We start from the raw sequence: 23,997 nt of genomic DNA on the forward strand, positions 1-23,997 counted from the left end.
TCCTGGTGGGCATCAAACATTTAACGTCTTGGTGTGCGTGTGTTGAATGCACAATAGGTCATTAATTATAAAGAGACACAAAAAAGCATTTGAAACCACTCATATTGCTGTTAATCATAAAAATACATCCAGTCAGCAGCTGTCATACAATAACCAATAATAGCATTAATTTTCATCGGTGACTTAGCGAATGTTTAATTTTTACTAATATAAAATCTTTAAAACTACTAAATGTTCATTGGAAGTCTCTCGGTGACCTTACGAGTGGGTTGGTTATCAGAACAAGGTCAGACGACGTTCAATAAATCTCACACGAATACTGTATCCGTTTGGCGTAAGTTCAAGTACAGATATTACTCTCACATACCTTCAAGTGTTTGTCTTACGATAACATATGATAGGGTATAGCGAAAAGATTAATCGCTGTTTACCTATGTTTGCGAGTATAAACTTCATAAATAACATCTGTAAGCATTCACGTAATTAGTTTGTAGAATTTATGGAAACGTGAAGTTTTAAATAACGCAAAAATAGTGTGAAATTAATTTGTTTATTTTCTTATATTAAATAACCAATATATTCTGGACACCGATGCAATTTAGAGCTTATTACTTAGGCGATTGTGTCTCAAAACCGAATGATTTGAACGTTGGCAATTGTATCGGGGATATGACATAGGCTTATACAAGAGATGCTGGCTAACCTTTTGGATATAATAACTGAGTGTGTCAAGCAATTAAACCTTGGATTTTTACTTTAAGCTATTTGAATATTTCTTAACCCAGAGTGCCGTGAAGGAAATATATTTTAAGGTAACACACTATTTAAAGATACAATAAATAAAAATAACTACATGATGGCCATGTTCAATATGGGATTTATTCCGATGCCGATATTGGCGCTGTTGGTGGTCACAGTGGCGGGACGGGCACTTAAATCAAAAGTCTCTGGTGAGGAACATATGCAAAATGACGGTGTGGACAGAATTATGAGGAAATACAGTGGACCGTAAGTTGGAATAAAATGCTTTTTGATATTAAAGGTACACTCTTATTCAAAATCAATACATACACATGTCTAATGAACATCTATTTTGAATGATAAACCTTTAACTACTTACTAAATAATGCATTTATGGAAAATATTAATTACCGAAAACAAGATCGTTACCTTGTATTTAATATTAGAAAGCGCAAAAAATATTAAATGATTGGTGATTGCTAAAAGATTTCCAGTGATCTACTATAGTCTCATAAGGTAGGAATACCGTGTATTATGCACATTTTTTTCAAATTAAAATGAGTATGATTTATAAGAATGATTGTTTTCGACATTTATTCATCCTTTTTGGAATATTAAAACAATATTATTAATTGTGTTACATCTTATATGGGAGTAATAGTGCATCTTTAAGTATTTTTAGAATATTAAAGTTGTTTACCGCACAATATTATCATAAGTAAATATTTAAGCTTTACGTATTTTTTTCGTATTCTCGTTTTAAACAGATTTCATTTTACTAGATATTATAATTTGTTTTATTATTAAATTTCCTGAAGTTAATGCATTCTCTGATAAATTACCTCTAACGGTTTTTCTTTATTTAGGATTGTTCGAATAAGAGTGAGGTTTGTGCACGTAAACTGGTTAAAACACCTAGTAAATTTACATTTTACTGACCGTTTCAAGGCGGTACCTAACAATTCAATAAACATATCTAGTTTTTTATATAGTATGTATGCACTGTGCTGTTTGTGGAGTTTTGTGCTGTTCCTCCATGTTTCTTGTTTGGTAGTTTTTGTTTTAGTGTTCTATGTCTTTGTCGTTTACCCAGTGCCATTAAACCGGGTTTATGTTTAAACTTTATGCTACTGAGCTTGTTTCTGTAGTTTTTTACGTAAGTATAGTTTTTCACATAAGTATGTCGAGAATTAATTTGGATGGTTAATGAAATGGCTGTCGATGTGATTTTAACGACATATTTAAGATATGGGCCTCGCTAAGAATAGTTTTTTTTCCCTTTTGGTCTATACTTTATAGAGTCATATCAGAGTAGACATATCTGTATTTGAGTTGAGGGTAAATAACAGCTCAAGCATTATAATGACGTTTCGAGTTGTGTGTTGTCTGTGAAATGTAGATGCGTATACGTCCAATTTCATTTTTATTATCCTTCTTGATCATTGAATCGATGTTTAAGTGATTCTTCCAAATTAACATTCCGCACAATCCGGTGCCTGAGGTCATCGCCAGTGTTGCATTGTTTTTTTGCATCGATGATAAGTAATATCAAAATCAAAACAAGACTGCTGTTTACAAACGGTTGTCGAGATTGAGCATGCAAAAGGAAAGTTTTCTTTTCATGATGTTTCAAATATGGTTTCTTTTCTATCCAACAGATCAGTTCACCACTTCGCCAGACACGGTCTGTGTTATCACCGATTCGGCAAGGTCAGATTTTACAGGGCGCTCCAGAAGCACTTCCATAACATATCAGGTACGTTAAACAAATTGATATTTCACATGCATTGTATTAATTGAAAAAGATACTAAGTATGTTGATTATGACTATCTCCCAAATTATATTAAGTACAAAAAGTATTTATGTCTAAAAATGTTATGTCTCACCGTCTGTTGATTATATGGTTTGTGTAAAAAGAAAGGTTACAAGTCACATCACACAAACTATGCTATGTTTCATATTCGTCTTAAATATATACGTAATAACATACTGTCAATATAGTGTGCAGGCATTTTGTCAGACAATCTATTTAATACTAAAAAGTGTTGCCTCTATAAATATAATTCATTTGCATATTGATTGTTGCAGGTGATATGAAAATTACATTTGTCCTTGATATTTGTAAAAGACGAGATCATATGCTGACCAAGTGGGTACAGGAAATATTTGACAAAGACGGTATGTTCTAAATTTGACATGGTTGAAACTGTAACAATGCTTAAGAAGCCCTTTTCGTTACGAATTTAGAACTGAGGATAAGATTATACGCAGTTAGCGTCCATAACAATAAACTAGCTGTTCATGAAAGGTCGTTGATTAATGATTGACAACTAAATACGATAACAAATTAGCAGCTTACCCTAAATACATTACATAACGTTCTTTTATATTGAAGGTGACGGATACATCACACATTTTGAAAGGGAGATCTACCGATGAACTCATTACGACAGCGTTTGTCACAGCAAATGGAATACAGCTATGTAATACATCCGTGAAACATGTAACAATATTGCGGCCTCAGCTACTGAGGAAAAATCTGTCACCTTCAGAAAAGGGCGAGCTCGGATGTTAAGGTTAACAATTTACCATTCGCACAAAGCGTGGCTTACTGTTAAATTATCTGTGTATATACTGCTCAACTGTATATACTGTGTATATTCTGCTGAAGAATTTCCTAGTTCCCAAAACAAGAAACCCCAGAATATCTAAAAGAAATCCACATATTTGATATTATGACATTTCTAAAATATTGCCGATGTGATAAGTTAGTTACGTAGGCTGGCTTACGTCAACGTTGATCCGAATGATCACCAATACAGTCAGTGATGACCTCGTTTTCGGGGTATTTGAGCATTCATAAGTTGGTTATGGTTTTCTTTCTTCCTATTGAACAAACTTGCCTTGTATGTTTTTCGCAGCCTACACTTACATTTATTTGTGTTGATAATGCATTGATTGGTCATTGTTGTTATTTTTTTTATATATTTGCGCGTCTGCATGCATATTTTCTCACCATGTTATTATATATTCTGAAGCGAGTCCCAAATTTAAACACAACGATTAGTGAAACTTACATTTGACCTTTGACACTATAACTTAAATATGTGCTCTTAACTGTAGTGCAAATGTTATTAAGGAATCGGAAAAAAAATACCAATGATACTACGTTTTTTATTCAATATCATGTTGAATATCAATGTGTACTCTAAATTGGCAGTCATCGCAACTTACTTTTGTATTTGTCTTTTGAACATACAAAACACTTCAATATGTTGGTATCAGGTCGTCCTGAATTATTATGGAAACCAACGCAATACTAAGCTAGTTATCAGACATTTCTATTAACCATAATCTTTAATTTTGATATATGATTAGGAACACACTTTTTGCCCACTTTTTCTTGGTAGCATATTAGGGACGCCCAATCGTGGATTATGTTTGAATGTGTTTCTTCGTATACAGTTCAATCTGTGAGATAACAATTAAGTCATTTCAATGGATTGATATGCAGACACTCTGTTCGCGGATTGACACAAAATAATTATATATTTCTTTAATGTGTTTTGTACTCAACGTTTTTAACATGTGATTACGTGAAACAATCACATGTCGTCAATTTGAGAGTTCTAAGCGGAAATATAACTTTATACGGATCAGTGACATCTAGCGTTCACAAACACAACGTCAATGACGGATATATTTCAAGTTGGATATATGTTGATGCATTCATGTTCAACTTACTGAAATTTAGATCACGCCCAAGCGTGCTATAAATAGTACACCTATCGATGCACACATTTATAATCAAATATAGTAACATTGTAGTATATAGACAACACTTTCCAATGCTTGGCAACTCTGTTTTAGTTAGGAGGTACTGAAAGTACCCTACCAATGATGCTATAGTTGTTTGTTGTGTTTGATAAAAATATTGCGTTCTGAGATATAGAAAGAAGACTACGAATGAAGCTCTAAGTGAATTGGTTTCATACGGCTGAACTCATTAGCATTGCGTTATGCGATATTGACAGTGGTTAATAAAACCGTCAGTTCATTTTCTTATAAACATCCATAATCTAGAGCAGGAATGAATTCACCATTGTAATTCAAACTGATGTCATGTTCTCGGTAATTTGTATCAATAAATAGTTTGTATAGCGAGTCTATCCATGTCAAACATTAAGTTGACAGTGAAATAGTTGCTGGAAATTTGAAAATCACGCCCACACAATCAAAATTCGTATGCACGGAAGTCAAAAGCCACGCCCACAATATCGATATCCATGACCTGTCTCGAAAAACTACATACAGTTTGACGATTTAAAGTTGGTTTCAGTTTTATCAACGGTTATTATCAAACAATGGACTATGTTTCCTTTTATATGTCGGCAGTATGATATAAGGGACAAGTAGTGTATCATATCCCACCTTATCTGTTTCAATATTTTATGATCTTGAAAATTGTTGTATCAGTTAAATAAAATAGTTCAACGCAATAAAACCACTGCAAAGTTAGCTCTTAAATCAATATAGCACAGCCACATATTTTGAACTGGTATATCATAAATTGTGTCTTTCTTAGTTATATAGTTAATGCTAAACAATGAATGAAAATTATATTGCGCTTGATGCTGCGAAGAGTTTGGTGTTGGGTTTATTTCATTAAACCGCAAAGCCCTCAATGGAGACAATACGGTGTATGTGACTTCGAATTTCAAATTTCCACACAAATCGTTGAAGTTTAAACGAACTTTATCGGTACATATACACGAGACCAAACCGTCAGATAGTTAGAGCACTGTGACAATTGTTTTTACACTTGTTCACCTTATTACGGCATGAAGCAGCGTATTACTATTATAACTACTACTACTACTACTACTACTACTACTACTACTACTACTACTACTACTACTACTACTACTACTACTACTACTACTACTACTACTACTACTACTACTACTACTACTACTACTACTACTACTACTACTACTACTACTACTACTACTACTACTACTACTACTACTACTACTACTACTACTACTACTACTACTACTACTACTACTACTACTACTACTACTACTACTACTACTACTACTACTACTACTACTACTACTACTACTACTACTACTACTACTACTACTACTACTACTACTACTACTACTACTACTACTACTACTACTACTACTACTACTACTACTACTACTACTACTACTACTACTACTACTACTACTACTACTACTACTACTACTACTACTACTACTACTACTACTACTACTACTACTACTACTACTACTACTACTACTACTACTACTACTACTACTACTACTACTACTACTACTACTACTACTACTACTACTACTACTACTACTACTACTACTACTACTACTACTACTACTACTACTACTACTACTACTACTACTACTACTACTACTACTACTACTACTACTACTACTACTACTACTACTACTACTACTACTACTACTACTACTACTACTACTACTACTACTACTACTACTACTACTACTACTACTACTACTACTACTACTACTACTACTACTACTACTACTACTACTACTACTACTACTACTACTACTACTACTACTACTACTACTACTACTACTACTACTAGTAGTACTACTACTACTACTACTACTACTACTACTACTACTACTACTACTACTACTACTACTACTACTACTACTACTACTACTACTACTACTATTACTACTACTACTACTACTACTACTATTACTACTACTACTACTACTACTACTACTACTACTACTACTACTACTACTACTACTACTACTACTACCACTACTACTACTACTACTACCACTACTACTACTACTACTACTACTACTACAACTACTACTACTACTACTACTACTACTACTACTACTACTACTACTACTACTACTTCTACTTCTAAATCAAAATAATAAAATAAAACTTTAATAATTACCATTAACACATCTTATCGGTTCTAAGAATTATTACAAATGATCATAAACGATTTGTAAGTGTTATGTAATGCAACATCGGAACGTGCAAGTGCATATTGCTTATTCTATGATGTTATTGCATTCGACATTTTACTGAACCGAATGAACTACTGTTGTTGCCTGTGTCATTATCAAAGATTAGCGGAACATGGCTTATAAATAACAACTAAATTTAGGTGCAGCATTCTACGAATACATCTTGTGACACCACTCCAGATTGCACATTCCATTTAGAAAATATGAATAATTTTTTTTTTATTTTTTTTAAACAGAACTCTTCTGTGGAGGTTTTTGGAACTATATTGCAAATCACGTGCATTTTAATAACAGTTAAACAAAGTAGCACTCACGTAGAGTGATGATGAAAAAATCCGAAGAGACTGTTTTTCAGAATCCGAATAAGTTCTGTAAATCAGATTCATGGTAAAAATGTGCTGCTGGGTTTGTTAAGTGCCCCCTTATCGCTGTTGGCGTAGTATTACTTTTAACATGTTTACCTATCTCTGACAAATGTTCATGTACAAGAGTTGTTAAGGATGGTTTAAAGATTGATGTGTGTTTATCAATGAAACCCATTTGATCTTTACAACAATTAAATATCTGCAATAAGTATGCTTGATTGAATAAAAGTTAAAGGGACTAGCCACCAGATGGTCCCAAAATCGGCAAATACAGAATTTTCTCAAAACGAGCCTAGAATTGTCAATACTAGCGAGTATAACGCCGAAAATACATCAGTTATGTATTTTTGTTGTGTGTAAGGGTTTCTTAATATAGTTCATTTGGAGCTGAGGGAAGTAGAATATTCACTTAGTTCTTCGGTATTTAATGTACGGAACCAGTTTGTCCATTTCAAAAGCTGTCCTACGTATTCCCTCCAGGATGTATTCATGAAAAAAGCCGACCATTTTATCCGATCGATTTGGCTAGATTCCATCCTGTTGTCGTTTTAATATACTTAAGCCCGAATCGATTGATACGGCTGCAAGTATCGTAACGCGACGGACAAGGTCATCTGTATTAAACCTAATTTATAGTTCATGTCCCATTATTTATTCCAGTTATATAAATATGTCATAAATGTGTTATCGGATAATATAGGTATGATCATTATGACAAACATTATCATATTTTACTCACACTTGCTTCTGCGTATCGATTTAATGAAGATAAATATATGGATATATCGAACACTAACAGTAAACTATTCATTACAACATTTTTTTTACGTTTTTAAGCATCAGATATGTATTTCAAAAAAGTCATTTATCTCGGCGGCATTTATTACTTTTTACGACATTTATGTTGCTGTATTGTTGTCTATATGGCCACTTGATCAGTTTTTAACAAAAGCAGGATACCCGTTTGAATCATTAAGTGGTTTAATTGGTGTAATATATCAAATGTCTGTATACATTATAATACGATTGACAAGCGTGTAAATAGTGTTCTCTGCGCTGCAATAAAACCAAAAAACAGCTATTGACTGCAAATGCCTATGTCATTTCCATCTGTCATCAGATAGGTTTTGATACTCTACGTAGTTTTTAGTGTACAAACATGCACTTAACACGATGTAACATCATCAAGTTTAAGTTTACGTTGTCGACCATCAAATATGTCTTTCAAAGAATGACATTTTTCTCGAAGGCTTTTATGACCTTTTACGACATTTATTTTGCTGTATCATAGTCTATATGGCCACTATTTTTACAAATACAGAATACCAGTTTGACATATAACGTGGTTATTTTGGTAATTAAAATATACTCCTTGTAATCACCACAAGTACCGATCAGTACTATTTTAATGTAATATATCAAATATCTGCATACATAATAATAAGATTGATAAGCGTGTTAATACTGTCCTCTGCGCTGCAATAATACCAGAGAACAGCGCTTTACTGTCACTGTCTATGTAATCTTCATCTGCTGTCCGATAAGTTTTGATTCTTTACAGACATGGATGTAAAGCATGCACTTAACACGATGTTACATTATTACTAAGTTATCACGTTGTCAATCATCACAAATGCCTTACAAAGAAAAGTCATTAGTCTCGGCTACATTTATTACCTTTTACGACGATTATCGTGCTGTATCATAATCTAAATGGCAACTTTATCAGTTTTCAACAAAGTCAGGATACCCATTTGAATAGGATGAATATGATGATTATTTTGTAATTGAAATCTACGTCTTCGCACCATCGCATGGCAGTAACAATTTAATGGAATATATCAATTGTCTGCATACATTATAATGATACTCTTAATACTCATCTCTGCGGTTCAATAAAACCAACAAAAAGCTATTGTCTGTAAATTGTGGTAATAAAAATCCACTTAATGTCATCAACTCATGTCCCTAGTAGTAACAAGTTAATGTAGTATATTAAACGTAGATGCAAACATCATAATAATACTCATTCGACTTCGAAGTGTCTTATATTGTTATCTGCGGTGCAATAACCCCAAATTACAGTTATTGACTGTAAATTATATGTTATCTTCCTCTGCTTTCCGATACGTCTGCATATTCTACATAGTTTTTGGTGAAATAAAGGCACTTAAACATGATGTGACATGGGACGAGGAAATGCCTAGCTGACATGTCTTCGTTTATGCAATTCAAAAATGTAATAAATGAGTTAATTGTTTCATCGTAATGAGCCGATTATTTAGAATATTGTTAAAGTTAAACATCTGATTAATGACATCGTTGTTAATCATGAACGCGATAAAATTGATGATGAACCAATATATCCTAATATACCATGTACAGCCTAAATAGTTTTCTAAATTTGTAAAGGACCACTGCAGATCACAAGGGTATCAATTTAACTTTAAGAGTAGGAAGTATTTGAGATAACACTGATGACGTAAATTAGGTGAGGAAAGACGTAATAAATTTGGTAAGATCTTGAGTGTCAGCCTTTTGTTTCCTTTCACTCTATATCATTGTTGTAAATACTGAACATATTGAACGATAAAGGCCATAAATTATGTTTAAACCAAAGTCGACCCATTGCCTCCATTATTGTTTGACATAAACAAAACACTGTATCATTTAAATCGAGTGACACTTGATGATATATTTTCTGTATTAATTTTGTTAGTAGAATCTAGTGAGCCTTGGTCATTAAATATGTTGAGTATTAATTTTAAGAAAGTCGCTGACAACACAACGAACGTACTCGTAGCTCAAAATTATCCAAGTTAAATTTTGAATTGTACTTCATGGTGTATGTATATACCGCAAGGACCCTTAAAATGCAGTTTAATTCAATGGATAGTCCCACACGATGCATATATGCACTTCATTTTGTTAATAAAATGACAATCAAATGCAATCAAGTTTTTTATGACAGAAAAAAGCAATAGTACGGAAAACCTTTCATTACTTATATCGTAATATATGTCAGAAGCGAATGACAAATTTGTACACGAAAAATTTAAAATTCGTTGAGGAACTATCACATGCGTTATTCTTTGGAACAAACAATGCTCCTAGAACAGCACTGCTGGAATTTGTAATTAAAATGTCAGATGCAGGTACACGATATTGTCTGTTTTATCAATGAAGTATCACACTTCACGAACTCATGAGAGAACGTATTTGCAACTACGTAGTAGTTGTAATAAATAACAAATGTACTTTAACAAAGCGGATATAAGTTTGTGATTTTTAATAGTAAACATAAGCGAATGCTTTTGTTTTGACCAAATGCATTAAAGGATTTATCTGTGGGGGATATGGATTTCTTTTGTACGCAGGCTTGGCTTTAAATTTAATATAACCGGTTTGCTTCGCAAGAAACACACGATGCCTAAAACATATACTTCATCAGTTGAATATATGCCATCTAAAATCACTTGTTTAATATTTGATCATCAAATCATGCAGAACTGAAAATTTATTAATGATGACATATCGTGTCTCACATTTAAAATGGATTGTACATGGGGTCATTCAAGCAAGGATTATCAAGGCATATTTCCACCTTTCGCAACACACGAATGTTCGGAGTGTCTTATATTTGGACAATCTTTGCCATAGACCACTTAATGAATATTAAACGAATGTAAGTCATTAATCTCAAAAAAGAGCGGCACTGAAAGTTTTTCGGGGCTTTTTCTTCGTTAAGGAGCCCTAGATCCGCATCGATATGGCATTTAAGTCGAGGCTTCAATGGTTTAATATATTTTAACGTCACAAAAGGCATTAATTTGATTTTTAATCAACTTCATGTTCATTTTCAATGTTGGCTAATGTTCAATTCACACATATATCTATAAAGGTAATAACACTTTGTCACTTACAAACTTTAAACATTACGAATCAAATCTTTATTGAAACGGTCCCTGATCATAGCAATATGTGTACATGAAAAAGAGCAATTCACTGGGAATACTTTTGATTCATATGTTTATTATGTTTATTTCAACACATAACGGTCATAGACATTTAACAACATATTCGAAAAACGCATATTAAGAGCTACATAATGTGCAACGAAAACGGTTTTTACGAAAATCTATTTTAGTGTGCTTATTTTTTAATTTTTAATTTTTCGATTTTTCATTTTTTTCTCTCGTTTCCTCGAAATGCATTTTTCATTGATGCCTGCTACAAACAGCCATGGCAGACTTACACACAATTACTACTTTATCATGGAAACCATGCCAGTCATGATCATATCAGGTCAAACTCTGATGGAATCTATTGCAGGTGGATTATGCCATGCCACAATTTAGCCCGGTAATGTGCATGCCATATAACACTTTTGCATCTAGTCCACTATGCAATTATTGCGATTCTTTTAGTGTTGAGGCTTATGAGTATTAACATTTTAAAATGCACTATTACCAATTATTAATACTTCATCCCACCATTGGTATACTGAGTAATTGCTTAATAACGTAAAAGTGGTTGCAATTACAAAAGTAATACATATTTCACATCGACAAAACGTATTCTCGTCGACGAAGATCATGTTGATGCAGATTGTTTCTCCATTTTCTCGTTGTGTTCAATAATATAGGCCGTTCGATTGGTGATCACCTCATGTACCCTCTCCATTTCACATTATGCTGTCGTAGTATATTCGCTCGAAATAAGATATGTAACCGTCACCTGCGATTTGAAAACATATTTTGTTTAATGAATAACAAATCATTATAATGCACACTATACACAAGAATGTTACAGGGACAAATCACATAAATTAACCCGGTTAAAGTGTACAAGGGAATGGCCAACACGACTATGAAATGGAATCATAAACGTATAAACACATACACAAACACAAAAAGCAACACAAATACCACACTCACATCAAGCAACTTTTACAGCTTTCAATTTAATTACATATCAATATTTGTTAGGGGTTGTGGTAATTTGTTTTAAATAATACGAAACACTATTCAGTACCTAACCCCTGTACAAAACTAAAGAAATATAAAACTAACCGTCTTTATCGAATATCTCCTTCAACCAGTCAATCAGTATGTCATCCCGTCTCGAGCACAGATCAATGACAAATTTTATTCGCATAGTATCTGAAATAAATAGTGCAATAGCATGTTGTTCTAACATCACACTGTATTAGACACATTGGTTGTCTGGGATTGGCCCAGTGGTTATCGCACTCGCTTTTCACCAAGGCGGCCCATGTTCGATTCCTGGCCTGGGCGCATATGAGTTTGGTAAGTGGTCACCAAGCCGGACAAGTGTTTTTTTTTTCGGATACTCCGCTGTCCCCAAAACACAAGACCACACTCTCACGCAACATCATGCCAACGGGCATGACTTAGTTTAAGGTATCACAACTTTCTTCACAATCGTTTAAAAATATATAGGGATGATGGTAATATGTTTAAACTAATAGAAACATATGCAGAATGCTACATTAACGCTCTGAGTGAGTCCTTGTGTAGTATTCAATATGCAACTTGGTATATGATTGATAAATATTTATCAGTGAATTATTGATTTTTCACTGTTTCTAAAAGTGAAATAACATATTGATAGTTTTCATTGTTTTAAAATGTTGACCCGCTTTCACTTCCAAGTTCATCGTCAGCGCGCAAAGGGTTGAGACACAATTACAATGACATCATTTCCGAAATAAAGTGTCCTTTTTATTATTTTCAGACATGATATAAAAAATAATTATGGTCGGTTTTATTGTAGTATCGTTATATATTATATTTCGTGACCACCAGAAGAAAATTTGCAGTTTTGCCTACGCCGATCGTCAAAATATGACTGTCGGCGCTTACTAGGTGAAATATAGTATGCTCTAACACTGAAACAAACAACTATTCTCTATATGTGAATTCATTAACATCACATTAACAATTAAGATAACAGACTGAAATAAAACTAAACTCAGGTATACATAAATTTGGGAGGTGTCAAACAGCCAGCATAGTTACCTGTGACCTTGGTTAAAAGCATTATGACAAGGGCCTTACACTAATTAAACAAGTGACAAGCCAGGCCACAATAAAACAATAACAACTTCAGCGACAAACCAAGAAGTCTTAAATTCCAAAAACAACTGTTAAATAGCTCACAGAAAATGCCCAAACGACAATGAACTAGATACAACAACGTATAGACATCACACACACAAATTCAAGGACCACAAACAAACACACGAATCAAAATAGCTTTAAAGATTTACCGCATTGGAAAGGTCTTTAAAACACGAGTTCATTTGAGCAAGAGTCTACAGGGAGCTTAAACGAGTTTGTCGTCTGGCTATGACCTACTCTTGTCCAAACATCTATTAATAATTTCAAAATTAAAAATAACGCCTTGTTTTTAAACACCAAGTTTGATTCCAACATTTACATAAGCATGAACACAACACTTGACACAGATCATATCATGAGATAAATCATCAAATAATCAATAAAAAAAACATATAACTCACAATTTATGATGGTATTGATGTCTATCATTGGTGTGCTCAGTCTGTAAAGTAACATCCACCACTGTCAGTGAAGCCGTGTCAAGTCCATTGATAAGACAAATCAGTAAAACGAACATCAGATATAATCCCATGGTCGGTTCTATATAAACTGTTCTCGGTTTTATCTGCTCACAGAACAATTATGTATGTTTTAGTAAATTTTCCCCGTGACTAATCCTTTCATTTTCCATTAACGAAGCGCTTTATAGAATCCAACTTCTATGTTTTCAAAAATACGTCCTAGACTCGACGTACATTGCAATAGATTAACTATAACTATGCGACATATATTGTCGGCTGCTGTTTAAATAGTTGAAAGAACGCTTAAGAAAACTTATCTAGGACGGTGTCGATAAGTTATTTCGTATAATACAGCACCTGGATGTATGTTGGTTTCCTTAGTCCAAGTGTGTAGCACCAATGGTTCACTCGGTTCAGTGAAACGGCGTCTGCAACAAAAAAGATAGATTAGGCATTATGCAATGATACGCTTTGATAAGGCATTGGTTATATCTATAATTTTTTATCACTAATCTCTTTGGCATTATTATTAATTTCGAGAACCATTGGATTTGAAGATGGGTTTTATTCATGTCGCATCACATGCCATTTTTCACAATTTTGATTTTCTTGTGAAGCATAAACACTTAAAATTTTAAGTAATCCATTAAATAAATATTTAAAATTCTATCGACGCTTCTGGCTTTTAAAACTAAGCCTATTTTATTGTTTTTATTATTATTATTATTATTATTATTATTATTATTATTATTATTATTATAATTATTATTATTATTATAATTATTATTATTGTTATTTTTATTATTATTATTATTATTATTATTATTATTATTATTATTATTATTATTATTATTTTCATTATTATTATTATTATTATTATTATTATTATTATTATTATTATTATTATTATTATTATTATGATATTTGTTTGTTGTTATTATTTCAGTAGAAGTAGTAGTAGTAGTAGTAGTAGTAGTAGTAGTAGTAGTAGTAGTAGTAGTAGTAGTAGTAGTAGTAGTGGTAGTAGTGGTAGTAGTGGTAGTAGTAGTAGTGGTAGTAGTGGTAGTAGTAGTAGTAGTAGTAGTCGTAGTCGTAGTCGTAGTCGTAGTCGTAGTCGTAGTCGTAGCAGTAATAGTAGCAGTAACAGTAGTAGTAGTAGTATCGATATTATTGTAATTATCAGTAATATTGTTATTAATTTTGAACATAATTACTATAAACATTTTAATAAAAAGTGATTGATTGATGTATCCCGAACAATTATATGACATAAGAAAACAATTCAGCGTACAAAGTTAACGTTGCGTTCCCTTCATGAAATGCAAAATATGATCGAGTGTACGTGTTATGTATAAATTAGGCGAAGTGTCAAACCGTTTTATCTATTTCATTTCTTAAAGGATGGAATTTTATAACAGGTGCGCAATTAAATGCTCATTGAATATCAAAGCAAAAGGGACTTGATACTGTATATACGGTGTATCTGTTGGTTGATTTGAATAGAAGAGGCGTTTTAGACACTACTGTCGGCTATATAGTTTAACACTTAAGACCATTGAGCGAATATTTTATTATCATGCTGAGTTAGAAAGATATTTCTGTAAACTAAGCAGGGTTGCTAGTGGTGAACTTGTGTTATACTAAATTACTTTGTATCAAAATGTGCTCTTGTACGTTTGCATCAAGGTCAATACAGAACGTAGCAAAATACTTAACCCCTGAAGGAAAAACATCCAGAAGCACGCATTACATAGAACACACAAAATGTCTCTGTATTGAAAATGTTTATTGAAAGTAAAGAAAATAAGTGTTTGCAATTCTAATTATTATTAAATACTCTTTTTGACTGTTAAGCGATATTAGATAATGACTTCAGAACCGTTTGCCTTTTGTGTTTTTATCTAGTGTTGAGAGCAGAAACTTTCATGATTTGCGTGCATTGTTTATACAGACATCTCCAATATGTATTGCTCATTGCATGTTTCATTTTAAATGTTGTGTGAAAAAAAAGATAAGACATGACACAATGATGTCTTTATTTCAAATAGTGTTCTTTTAGAATAAAATGAAATCCATCCTTATAAAGTATTGTCAGTAATCTGGCAATACATGTTTCATATGTACATTACACATTGATTCTAAGCGTGCCTATGATCGATGATTTCAGAAAAGAGTAATGGTACTGCTGTTCAATTCGTAGATAAACCTCTAATACAAGTTGATGACCAGAAATGCCTTGGGATTGTTGAATGCAACAGGGTGTGCCCAAGATGAACACAATTGTGCCCTTTCAATGTACTAAATTCAAAATAACATCCCCTAATTCCCCATTAAATGTCCCAAACATATCGCCACATTGTCTGTCACATAAAAGTACAAATTATACTCATTACTGATACCACAATGTTTATCTATCAACTCTTTGTTTCGAAAACCAACTATATAATCTAGCGCACAGTCAGTAAGTAGGAGACACATAAGGCATCAAATCTAGTTAACTGGGCTGTTAAGAAAGCATATATAACTTAATTAGTATTACTTCCAGTCCTATATGACTAAGCAGTTTAAAAAATGTTCTACTTTAAATGAACGATAAAGTTCACAAATATATAAAAGTGTACGGTTTCAAAACAGTGAGCTACCAATCTCCCCGCAACTATTTAAACTATTAAGTAGATTTTTCATGACAGGCTAAGGGTATAATAGACTAATCAAAATAATCCTTGCAGACTACGTAATTACGATAAAACTTTATCCTCTTTCAACTATATTAGAAGCGGAACATATCATAGCTAAACTCCCCCAAAATATAATCTAAACTTGGTTGTGCGAATTTAATGATGTGAGCAGGGTCACTCTCCAAATGATACGAGGTTACATAGCAGAATTCATCACATGTCATATGTATATATGAGTTGGTATAGTTATCCTTACACCGAGCATTTGTTCTAATATTTACACTTTATCTGGTGACCTATGTAAGGATATTTGCTAATAATTATTTAAAAAAAATACTAATCATAAATATTGTTTTTCTTAAAATTCATTCCATTATTTTTAGAGTTCATAGAGACATCAACATGTCATCAATTCATTCATTTTTACTTTCAAAAGAAATATCTACTATTGTTTATGCATATACAAAACTACATACTAATTAATTATATCCGAACAGCTCAAATGCCTTGTGGATATTTGAAGTTGGACATATATTTACTGAATAACACATTTCATCTTTGCAGTCGTTATGGTTTTGAAAGATTGATATGACCAGTCGATAATCCTTGTTGATCCCTATTCGCTATACATGTATTTCAACAAAAATACAGTTACTTACAGACTGACTAACTTTTGATTACATTTGTGGGTATACGTATATATGGTAAACTATTTCGATAAACTATTTAGTTGCCGTATGATCTTTTTGCAAACGCCAGAGTTCTCTGATGAACTACGTTTACATTGTGATGGAGTTATCTCGCTTGAGCTAGAGTGGTGTCATTATGATTGAAATGTTTTAAGACATTTTGCTCGGTACACAAAACTGGCAATGCTTTCGACGGAATTATGACGTCTTGATGTAGTAAGTTCCAGATTTGTATGAGTATGGTTGATGTTCACAATCTTGTTCACAGGTTTTGTGTTAGATATGCATGACGGACTAAATTTCATCAAAGATAACGAGTAACCACGCTATGACATGAGATCAATTTGTGGCGTGTATCTATTGACAAAACAATACATCGCTAAAATCAAAAAGAGTACCATCGGAAATGAATTTGAGTAATTTTGCAAAAAAAATATTGTTATTTAATAAAACTTATTACCTCACTAAACCTCATCATTAGTGCAGATTTTGAAATAAATTTGAAATATTTTATCTTATTAAGTGTTTAACAAACTGACGCATACATCTGCTTATTTCGACGAAGCAAGGTGAGCAATACAAACTTACGGTGAAAATCCTAATAAATTATGAAGTATAAAATGTATATGGTAAAAATGATAAAAAATAGTGCAATAATATATAATTAATATTTTGAGCTAAATATCAATTATGTGCCTTCCAACATTTATTATTGTGATAAGAATATCTAGCGGAAGGGAAAAGTTTATTACTACAGAATGTTTGTTTACTTCTTTTATTTACGATATTTTCTTCAGAAACTGAGCTGCTGCACAATATCATGTCAATGGTATTTCTATTTTTGTTCTCATCTCATTTCCCACTGATAGGAAACATAACACGTGCAGCCTTTGGGGTAATTTTTATTAAAAACCGTCCCGTTCACATTTAAATCGCTAGTTCGCTACTGAAGTATCATTTATTATATACAAACGAACGGGAAATAACAATAGATGTAGCTTTATAATAAATAATAGCGTTAGACTTTAAGGATTTAAAAAAAAATACTGTAACATCATTGAGAAATATAATGGTATTGGATTATTTTACTTATGTTTAAAGGTACAAATTATTGTGTTAATTTTATTAGTTTATTTCAGACATTAATCGATTACATTAATTTATACATTAATTTAATACATATTTTTACTTCTACTCGTGTGTTAGTTTATACTTATGTTTAAGGGTTGAGCAAAGCTTAACAGAATCGTTCTCGAGTCTGAATTATTGGTAGAAACTAGTACTGATGTTCATTTTAAGTTTCCCTTGTGGGTATCGAACCGATAACCTCTTTTTGTGAGTGATTAATGTATGATATGTCAGCAATTTGAATTAGCCATAATGTGAAAACAAAAAGGTTTTTCGAAGTTATCTCTAGATATATATCTGATCATCATACAAGAATCAACACCGGCCTTTATATTCACAAATAATTTCTCATTTTTATATGTTATGAAATAAAAATTCGGCTATCCTCCACCCAATGAATGAATTGCGTTATAAGTTGTGTACAAGGTCTTGCGACGTTAAATTGATATCACACGAATGCTGTATTTTGCGGCAAATATCACTCTTAAAAACCTTGAAATGTGTGTCTAACGATAACATATGATGGAGTATGCAATTAGTTTAATCACTGTTTATTTATGTTTGCGAGTATAAATTACCTTTGTAATATGCATGCAAGTGGTGTTTTTTTTGTAGTTTTCAAGGTAACGTAAAGTGAGAATTTAATTTGTTTGTAATGTTTAATCACATACCGAACTTTCTCTGGATACCGATGCAGTTTAGAACTCATTGCTAATGCGATTTTGCCTCAAAACCGAATGATTTGAGCAATGTCGAATGTAAGGACGGTTTGTCATAAGTTTATATCAGATATGCTGACATAAAATCTGCCACAATAACTGAGTTTGTCATTTTATCACCACTTCTTTTACTTTCAGCTATTTTTAAAATTTCTTAAACTAGAGTGCTTTGAAGGAATGTAACTCTAGAAGAACAAACATTTTGAAGGAATAAGAATAAAAAGGATGTACGTGTACAATATGGGATTTATTCCGTTGCTAATCATGGCGGTGTTGATGGTCACAGTGGCGGGACGGGCACTTGAAGCAAATGCCCCTGGTAATGAACAAATGCAAAATGACGTGGTAAACATGAAGGATAAAGAACGTCGGCGGAAATACAGCGGACCGTAAGTTGGGCTAGAATTCTACTTGATATTTAATTAAATTAGAATATTAAAAATGTTTGTTGTTTAAAGCACAGTAAGATCATAAGTATGTATAATCTCATTATATTTGTGTCAAGTTGAACCTTTTTGAAACAGAATTAACAAATATGCTATTTACCACGAATGTTATGGCAAGGATTGAGGAGAATCCGTATGTTTTTTTAATAGCAATTATCTTAACTGAATCAACTTGTAAGCGTAGCTTCAGATGAATTCAGGCCATAAATAAAGATAGCGAATGTATAGAACAGTGGTCATTCGGACTCATAGGTGTTTGTGAGAATAGTACTTCAGTCGGTCCATCAGTTATATGTGTGTTATTGCTGATTACACATTTACTTAGAAATTTTAACATATTGACACATGTATAAAGAAAATTTACCCCAATAAGAGTGTATCTTCCCCTTTCATCTGTTTAGGGTGTTACTAGAGCCGAAATATATGTATTTAAATTGAATGTGAATAACATAACATTATTCATAAAAATAAATATGTTTATTCCTATCCATCAGATCAGTATACCACTTCGCTAGACACGGTCTGTGTAACCACCGATTCGGAAAAGTCAAATTCTTCAGAGCGCTCGAGAAGCACTTCCATAACATATCAGGTTAGTTTGACACATTCTTGTTTTACATTAATTTCATGGAAATCACGTTTGTGAATGACTGATTGCCTCAGAGTACCTATTTGTACGTGTACTCATGCCTTTATGATTCATCGTCTGTTTGATTGTTTGGTTCGTGTATTGAGACATGATTCAATGTCTGAACACAAATCTTTCTTTCATATTCGTATTAAATTATACTAAACAACATAATGGCACAACAATTTGCAGGTAATTTGTAAAACAATCGTTTTAATATGTATATCATATAAATTTTCCTCTTTTTTTCCTCTTACATAATTATTCAAATTATTCAACTGCATGTTGGTTGTTTCAGATGATATGAAAATCACATTTGTCCTCGATATTTGTAAAAGACGAGATAAGATGCTGACAAAGTGGGTTAAGGAAATATTCGACAAAGACGGTATGTTCATAATTTGACCTTGTTGAAAGGAGAACACTACTGAATTAGTTTGCTCTGCGAATTTGAATTATGATTTGATACGTATACTATATGCAATTATATTTTATAAGAATACTCAATCTTTTAAAGAAAGAACTTAAAAAAATATCGCAATTTTGCTAACAATTAAATTAGCCGTAATACATCTAATCAGGATCTTATTTTAAAGGTGACGGATACATCACCCATTTTGAAAAGGAGATCTACCGATGAGATATTTACAGCGTTAATTACAACCCATGAGGTACAGCCAATGTTATCAATCTGTGTGACGTGTAACAATATTGTGGCACTCGGAAACGTTATTGAAGAAAAACGGTATCCTTTCAAAAAGGGACAAATTGGATGTTTGGGTCTGGTATTTATTATACCAACATAGCCTAAATGGAACAGACCCTTACAGATTTTTGTATTCACTACTGAAAGGTGCTGGGCATATGCTATGTTTTCCAGAACAAGAAGGAAACGAACATATGTTGAGATAGCAACGAACATGTACATACACATTGTTGATATAACGACATTTCTGAATATTGCCAATGTTTTCGTTACGTTATGTTAAATTATGTTACCGGTGATTCGGATGTTTACCATTACAGTCTGTGATAACCTCGTAGTCGGGGTATTTCTGAATTCAAAGATGCTATCTTTCATTCTATCTAATAACTCACCTTGCATGTTTTACGCAGGGTACACCTACATGTGCGGACACTGCATTGTTTGTCATGTTTGTTAGATTATATTGTTTTTGTTTTGCATGCCTTTTCCAGCCATGTTATAATTCATTCCGAAGTGCGTCCAAAATACAAACAAATATGACAGTATAATTTAACTTATTTGCCATAAACAAGCTTATATGCACATACTTATTGTATTTGAATGTTCAAATATGATACAATTTGATCACAATTGATTTGTATGTATATTACTATTTCAATAACAGGAAATCTTTTTCTACATAATATACGTACATCACGTTGTCTCTACGACTTACCTCCAAATTCATAAAACTACACTGAACTAAAAAGTCCAATCTGTATATGACACGGTGGGACATATAATGGTTTTGTTTTATAATTCCAACCCTAGTGCAGATACGTCTTTTATTGTCCCCGTATGTAATGCATCATAGAAGCATACATTGTTCAAGTCCAATATCCAAGCTATTGGTTTCACTAACAAAAAAAAATCAGAAGTTAACAATCCACGAGGAAAAAAAGCATACATTAGAAAAAAAGATGGAAACATTTTCTACAGTTGCTCTTGTTTTGCTTTTGATTTATTTGTTACTACATTGTTCATTATATTCGTATCGGATATTGGTTTAATTTTTAACATGTTTTTGTAATCACATAATGACTTGTTGGCTTAAGTTTTTATAGAGACGAATACATTATTTCAGAGCATTATATAACTCTTTCTGATTAGTTTGTTAAATAATACTTATTATAATGATATTGTGTTAATCATTAAGAAAGTTTATCGATTTGAAGGCGGTGAAGAAAATATAGAGTCATTATTTTGATAAGGCAGAGAAGTGAAAGTCTGGTTTACCATTAACGAGTGTTGCACTAAATTTGAAAATGCAATGTAACATAGGTGAGTAATTCGTCTGTGCTACTTTTACTAACTTTTACAGTAATTGTATAGCAGTATAAAAGTCTTCGTTGTGATTTAATCATATTTTAACCAAGATATAATACACTGTTAAATCATAAATGTCTCGTGTCGATAATTAACTTCTTGGCATAAACACATATCCCGATCATTAAATAATTCCATTTACATCAACTATATGCATAAATGATACGGATACATAGTTACGACCGACAACAATATTTAGAACAGTTTTCTGAGGTGCAAATGCAATTAGTGAATCGTAATAAGTTACCTATGAAACAACGTTTGTAATTCAATCTAATTTGGAATGTCCATATGCACTATTATTTGGCTGTCATCCCAACTGTGTTACAACTTCAACATTTTTCCTTCCTTTCTTGACCATACTACACACTTCATAACGTTGCTATCAGAACGGCTTGAATTCTTAAGAACCGACGGAATAATATGCTTGTTATCAGATATTGCCATTAGCAATGCTTTTTTAATTTTGGTATAACCTTTTTGCACACGTTTTCCAAATTAGAATTCTTGGTAACAAGGAACCACCAAAAATGTTTGTGCTAGAAAATATTGTGAACCCGACATTTCTAATCAACGCGCATACGTAACGGATGATAACTCATGGGCACACTCATACAACGTGATATAAAGCTGTGGATTGTAGTCAATTTGCCAGTTCTAAGTGGTAGTAGATCTCGAAATGTATATACGACGGTTATATGAGAAGTTGGAACCATTTCGATGGATTCACGTTCTAGATTTTAAAAGTTAAGCCCTACTCCAAGCAGTAAGTACAGATATTGCAAACACGTGATATAAACAGCAGACATCATGGTGATAATACCTCTGAACTTCTTTTTATCATTGCCAGCAGATATAAATATTTTTAATCATGGTTCTTATTCAGATTTCATAGCTTTCGTGCTTTGTCAGGGCAAAACACATCATGATTTCCTTTTAACAAATTTACGATTTCAACTTCACTAATTCATGATGCCCACTTCAGTAATACATGGTTATATGAATGCATGCTTTCACGAGTTCATGATTTCAACTTCACGACTGAACGTTTTTCACGGAAATCACTTTTTTACGTTTTCACTGAATCACGATTTCACAAAATCACGGTTTCCATGATTTTAACTTCAAGAATTAAGAAATCATGATTTTAACTTTACAATTTCACGAATTCACAATTTCACACTTTCAACTCTAAGTGAAATTATGATGCTGAATCTGTGAAATCGTGAAGTTAAAAGCGTGGAATTGTGAAGTTGAAATCTCGAATTCGTGAAGATAAACTTATGATCGGTAAATCATGAATATTGAATATAAAAGGTTACCACCGGTCTTGCGAAGGATAGTTTTTAAATTCAAATCAATAGTTCATAGCTAGAAGGAGGTCATAATTGTAAGTTAAACTGGTGTCCTATCCTATGTAATACTTATTAATTATTTGTATATATTTTGTGAATCCATACACGAATAGTGGTAGGTTTCAAGTATATACATGTAGTTCAAAGTGCTATAATGCATCAGCTGGAAAGACAAATTCAATACACTCTTAGCATCCCTCCTGAAATATGTCCTTTATTATACAGTTCTTATCAGAATACGGAGTCTGATATTCTTTAATATGTTCCCCGTATTAGTGATGTATATGCTTATTAGTTACTAGACAAATCTAGTGTGCCTAACTCACCTTATTTGTATTCGTACGTGTGGTCTACCAAATTGTTATAGATCAGTTGAAGGTATAGTTAACCGCAATTATACGACTGCAAAATTCGAATTTAAATTAATATTGCGCAGTACGTGACAAACCACAACGTATGCATTGAAATGCAATTAAATCGTTAATTACAAACATTACAAAACACGTGCAGTTAAAGCCATTTTTT

General features: G+C 32.5%; 2 protein-coding genes and 1 long non-coding RNA gene across 5 annotated transcripts; 2 read left to right on the plus strand and 1 right to left on the minus strand.

Moving 5' to 3' along the window:
* The first annotated feature begins 386 nt into the window (after window positions 1-386).
* On the plus strand, window positions 387-5,266 carry LOC128246911 (uncharacterized). The gene is made up of 4 exons (XM_052965447.1): window positions 387-1,008; window positions 2,400-2,497; window positions 2,831-2,920; window positions 3,138-5,266. Exons 1-4 carry the CDS (start codon window positions 854-856, stop codon window positions 3,179-3,181), a joined length of 387 nt encoding a protein of 128 aa, XP_052821407.1. The 5' UTR covers window positions 387-853; the 3' UTR covers window positions 3,182-5,266.
* Window positions 5,267-11,037: 5,771 nt separating this feature from the next.
* On the minus strand, window positions 11,038-14,158 carry LOC128246916 (uncharacterized). Its single transcript, XR_008263395.1, has 3 exons — window positions 13,699-14,158; window positions 12,227-12,316; window positions 11,038-11,891 (listed from the first exon to the last, which is right to left on the minus strand). It is a non-coding gene; the product is annotated as an uncharacterized LOC128246916 (long non-coding RNA).
* A 3,929-nt stretch (window positions 14,159-18,087) lies between these two features.
* LOC128246910 (uncharacterized) lies at window positions 18,088-22,147 on the plus strand. Of its 3 annotated transcripts, none has more exons than XM_052965444.1 (5): window positions 18,088-18,226; window positions 19,111-19,361; window positions 19,913-20,010; window positions 20,345-20,434; window positions 20,643-22,147. In XM_052965444.1, the coding sequence occupies exons 2-5, from the start codon at window positions 19,198-19,200 to the stop codon at window positions 20,684-20,686; spliced, it is 396 nt and encodes a 131-aa protein (XP_052821404.1). In that variant the 5' UTR covers window positions 18,088-18,226; window positions 19,111-19,197; the 3' UTR covers window positions 20,687-22,147. The 3 variants fall into 3 exon arrangements, with proteins under 3 accessions (XP_052821404.1, XP_052821405.1, XP_052821406.1); XM_052965446.1 differs by lacking the exon at window positions 18,088-18,226 and adding an exon at window positions 18,899-19,011; XM_052965445.1 differs by lacking the exon at window positions 18,088-18,226 and having other exon boundaries at window positions 18,882-19,361.
* The last annotated feature ends 1,850 nt before the right edge of the window (window positions 22,148-23,997 follow it).

Source organism: Mya arenaria, chromosome 9 (genome assembly GCF_026914265.1).
Source record: "Mya arenaria isolate MELC-2E11 chromosome 9, ASM2691426v1".
Lineage (NCBI taxonomy): Eukaryota > Metazoa > Mollusca > Bivalvia > Myida > Myidae > Mya > Mya arenaria.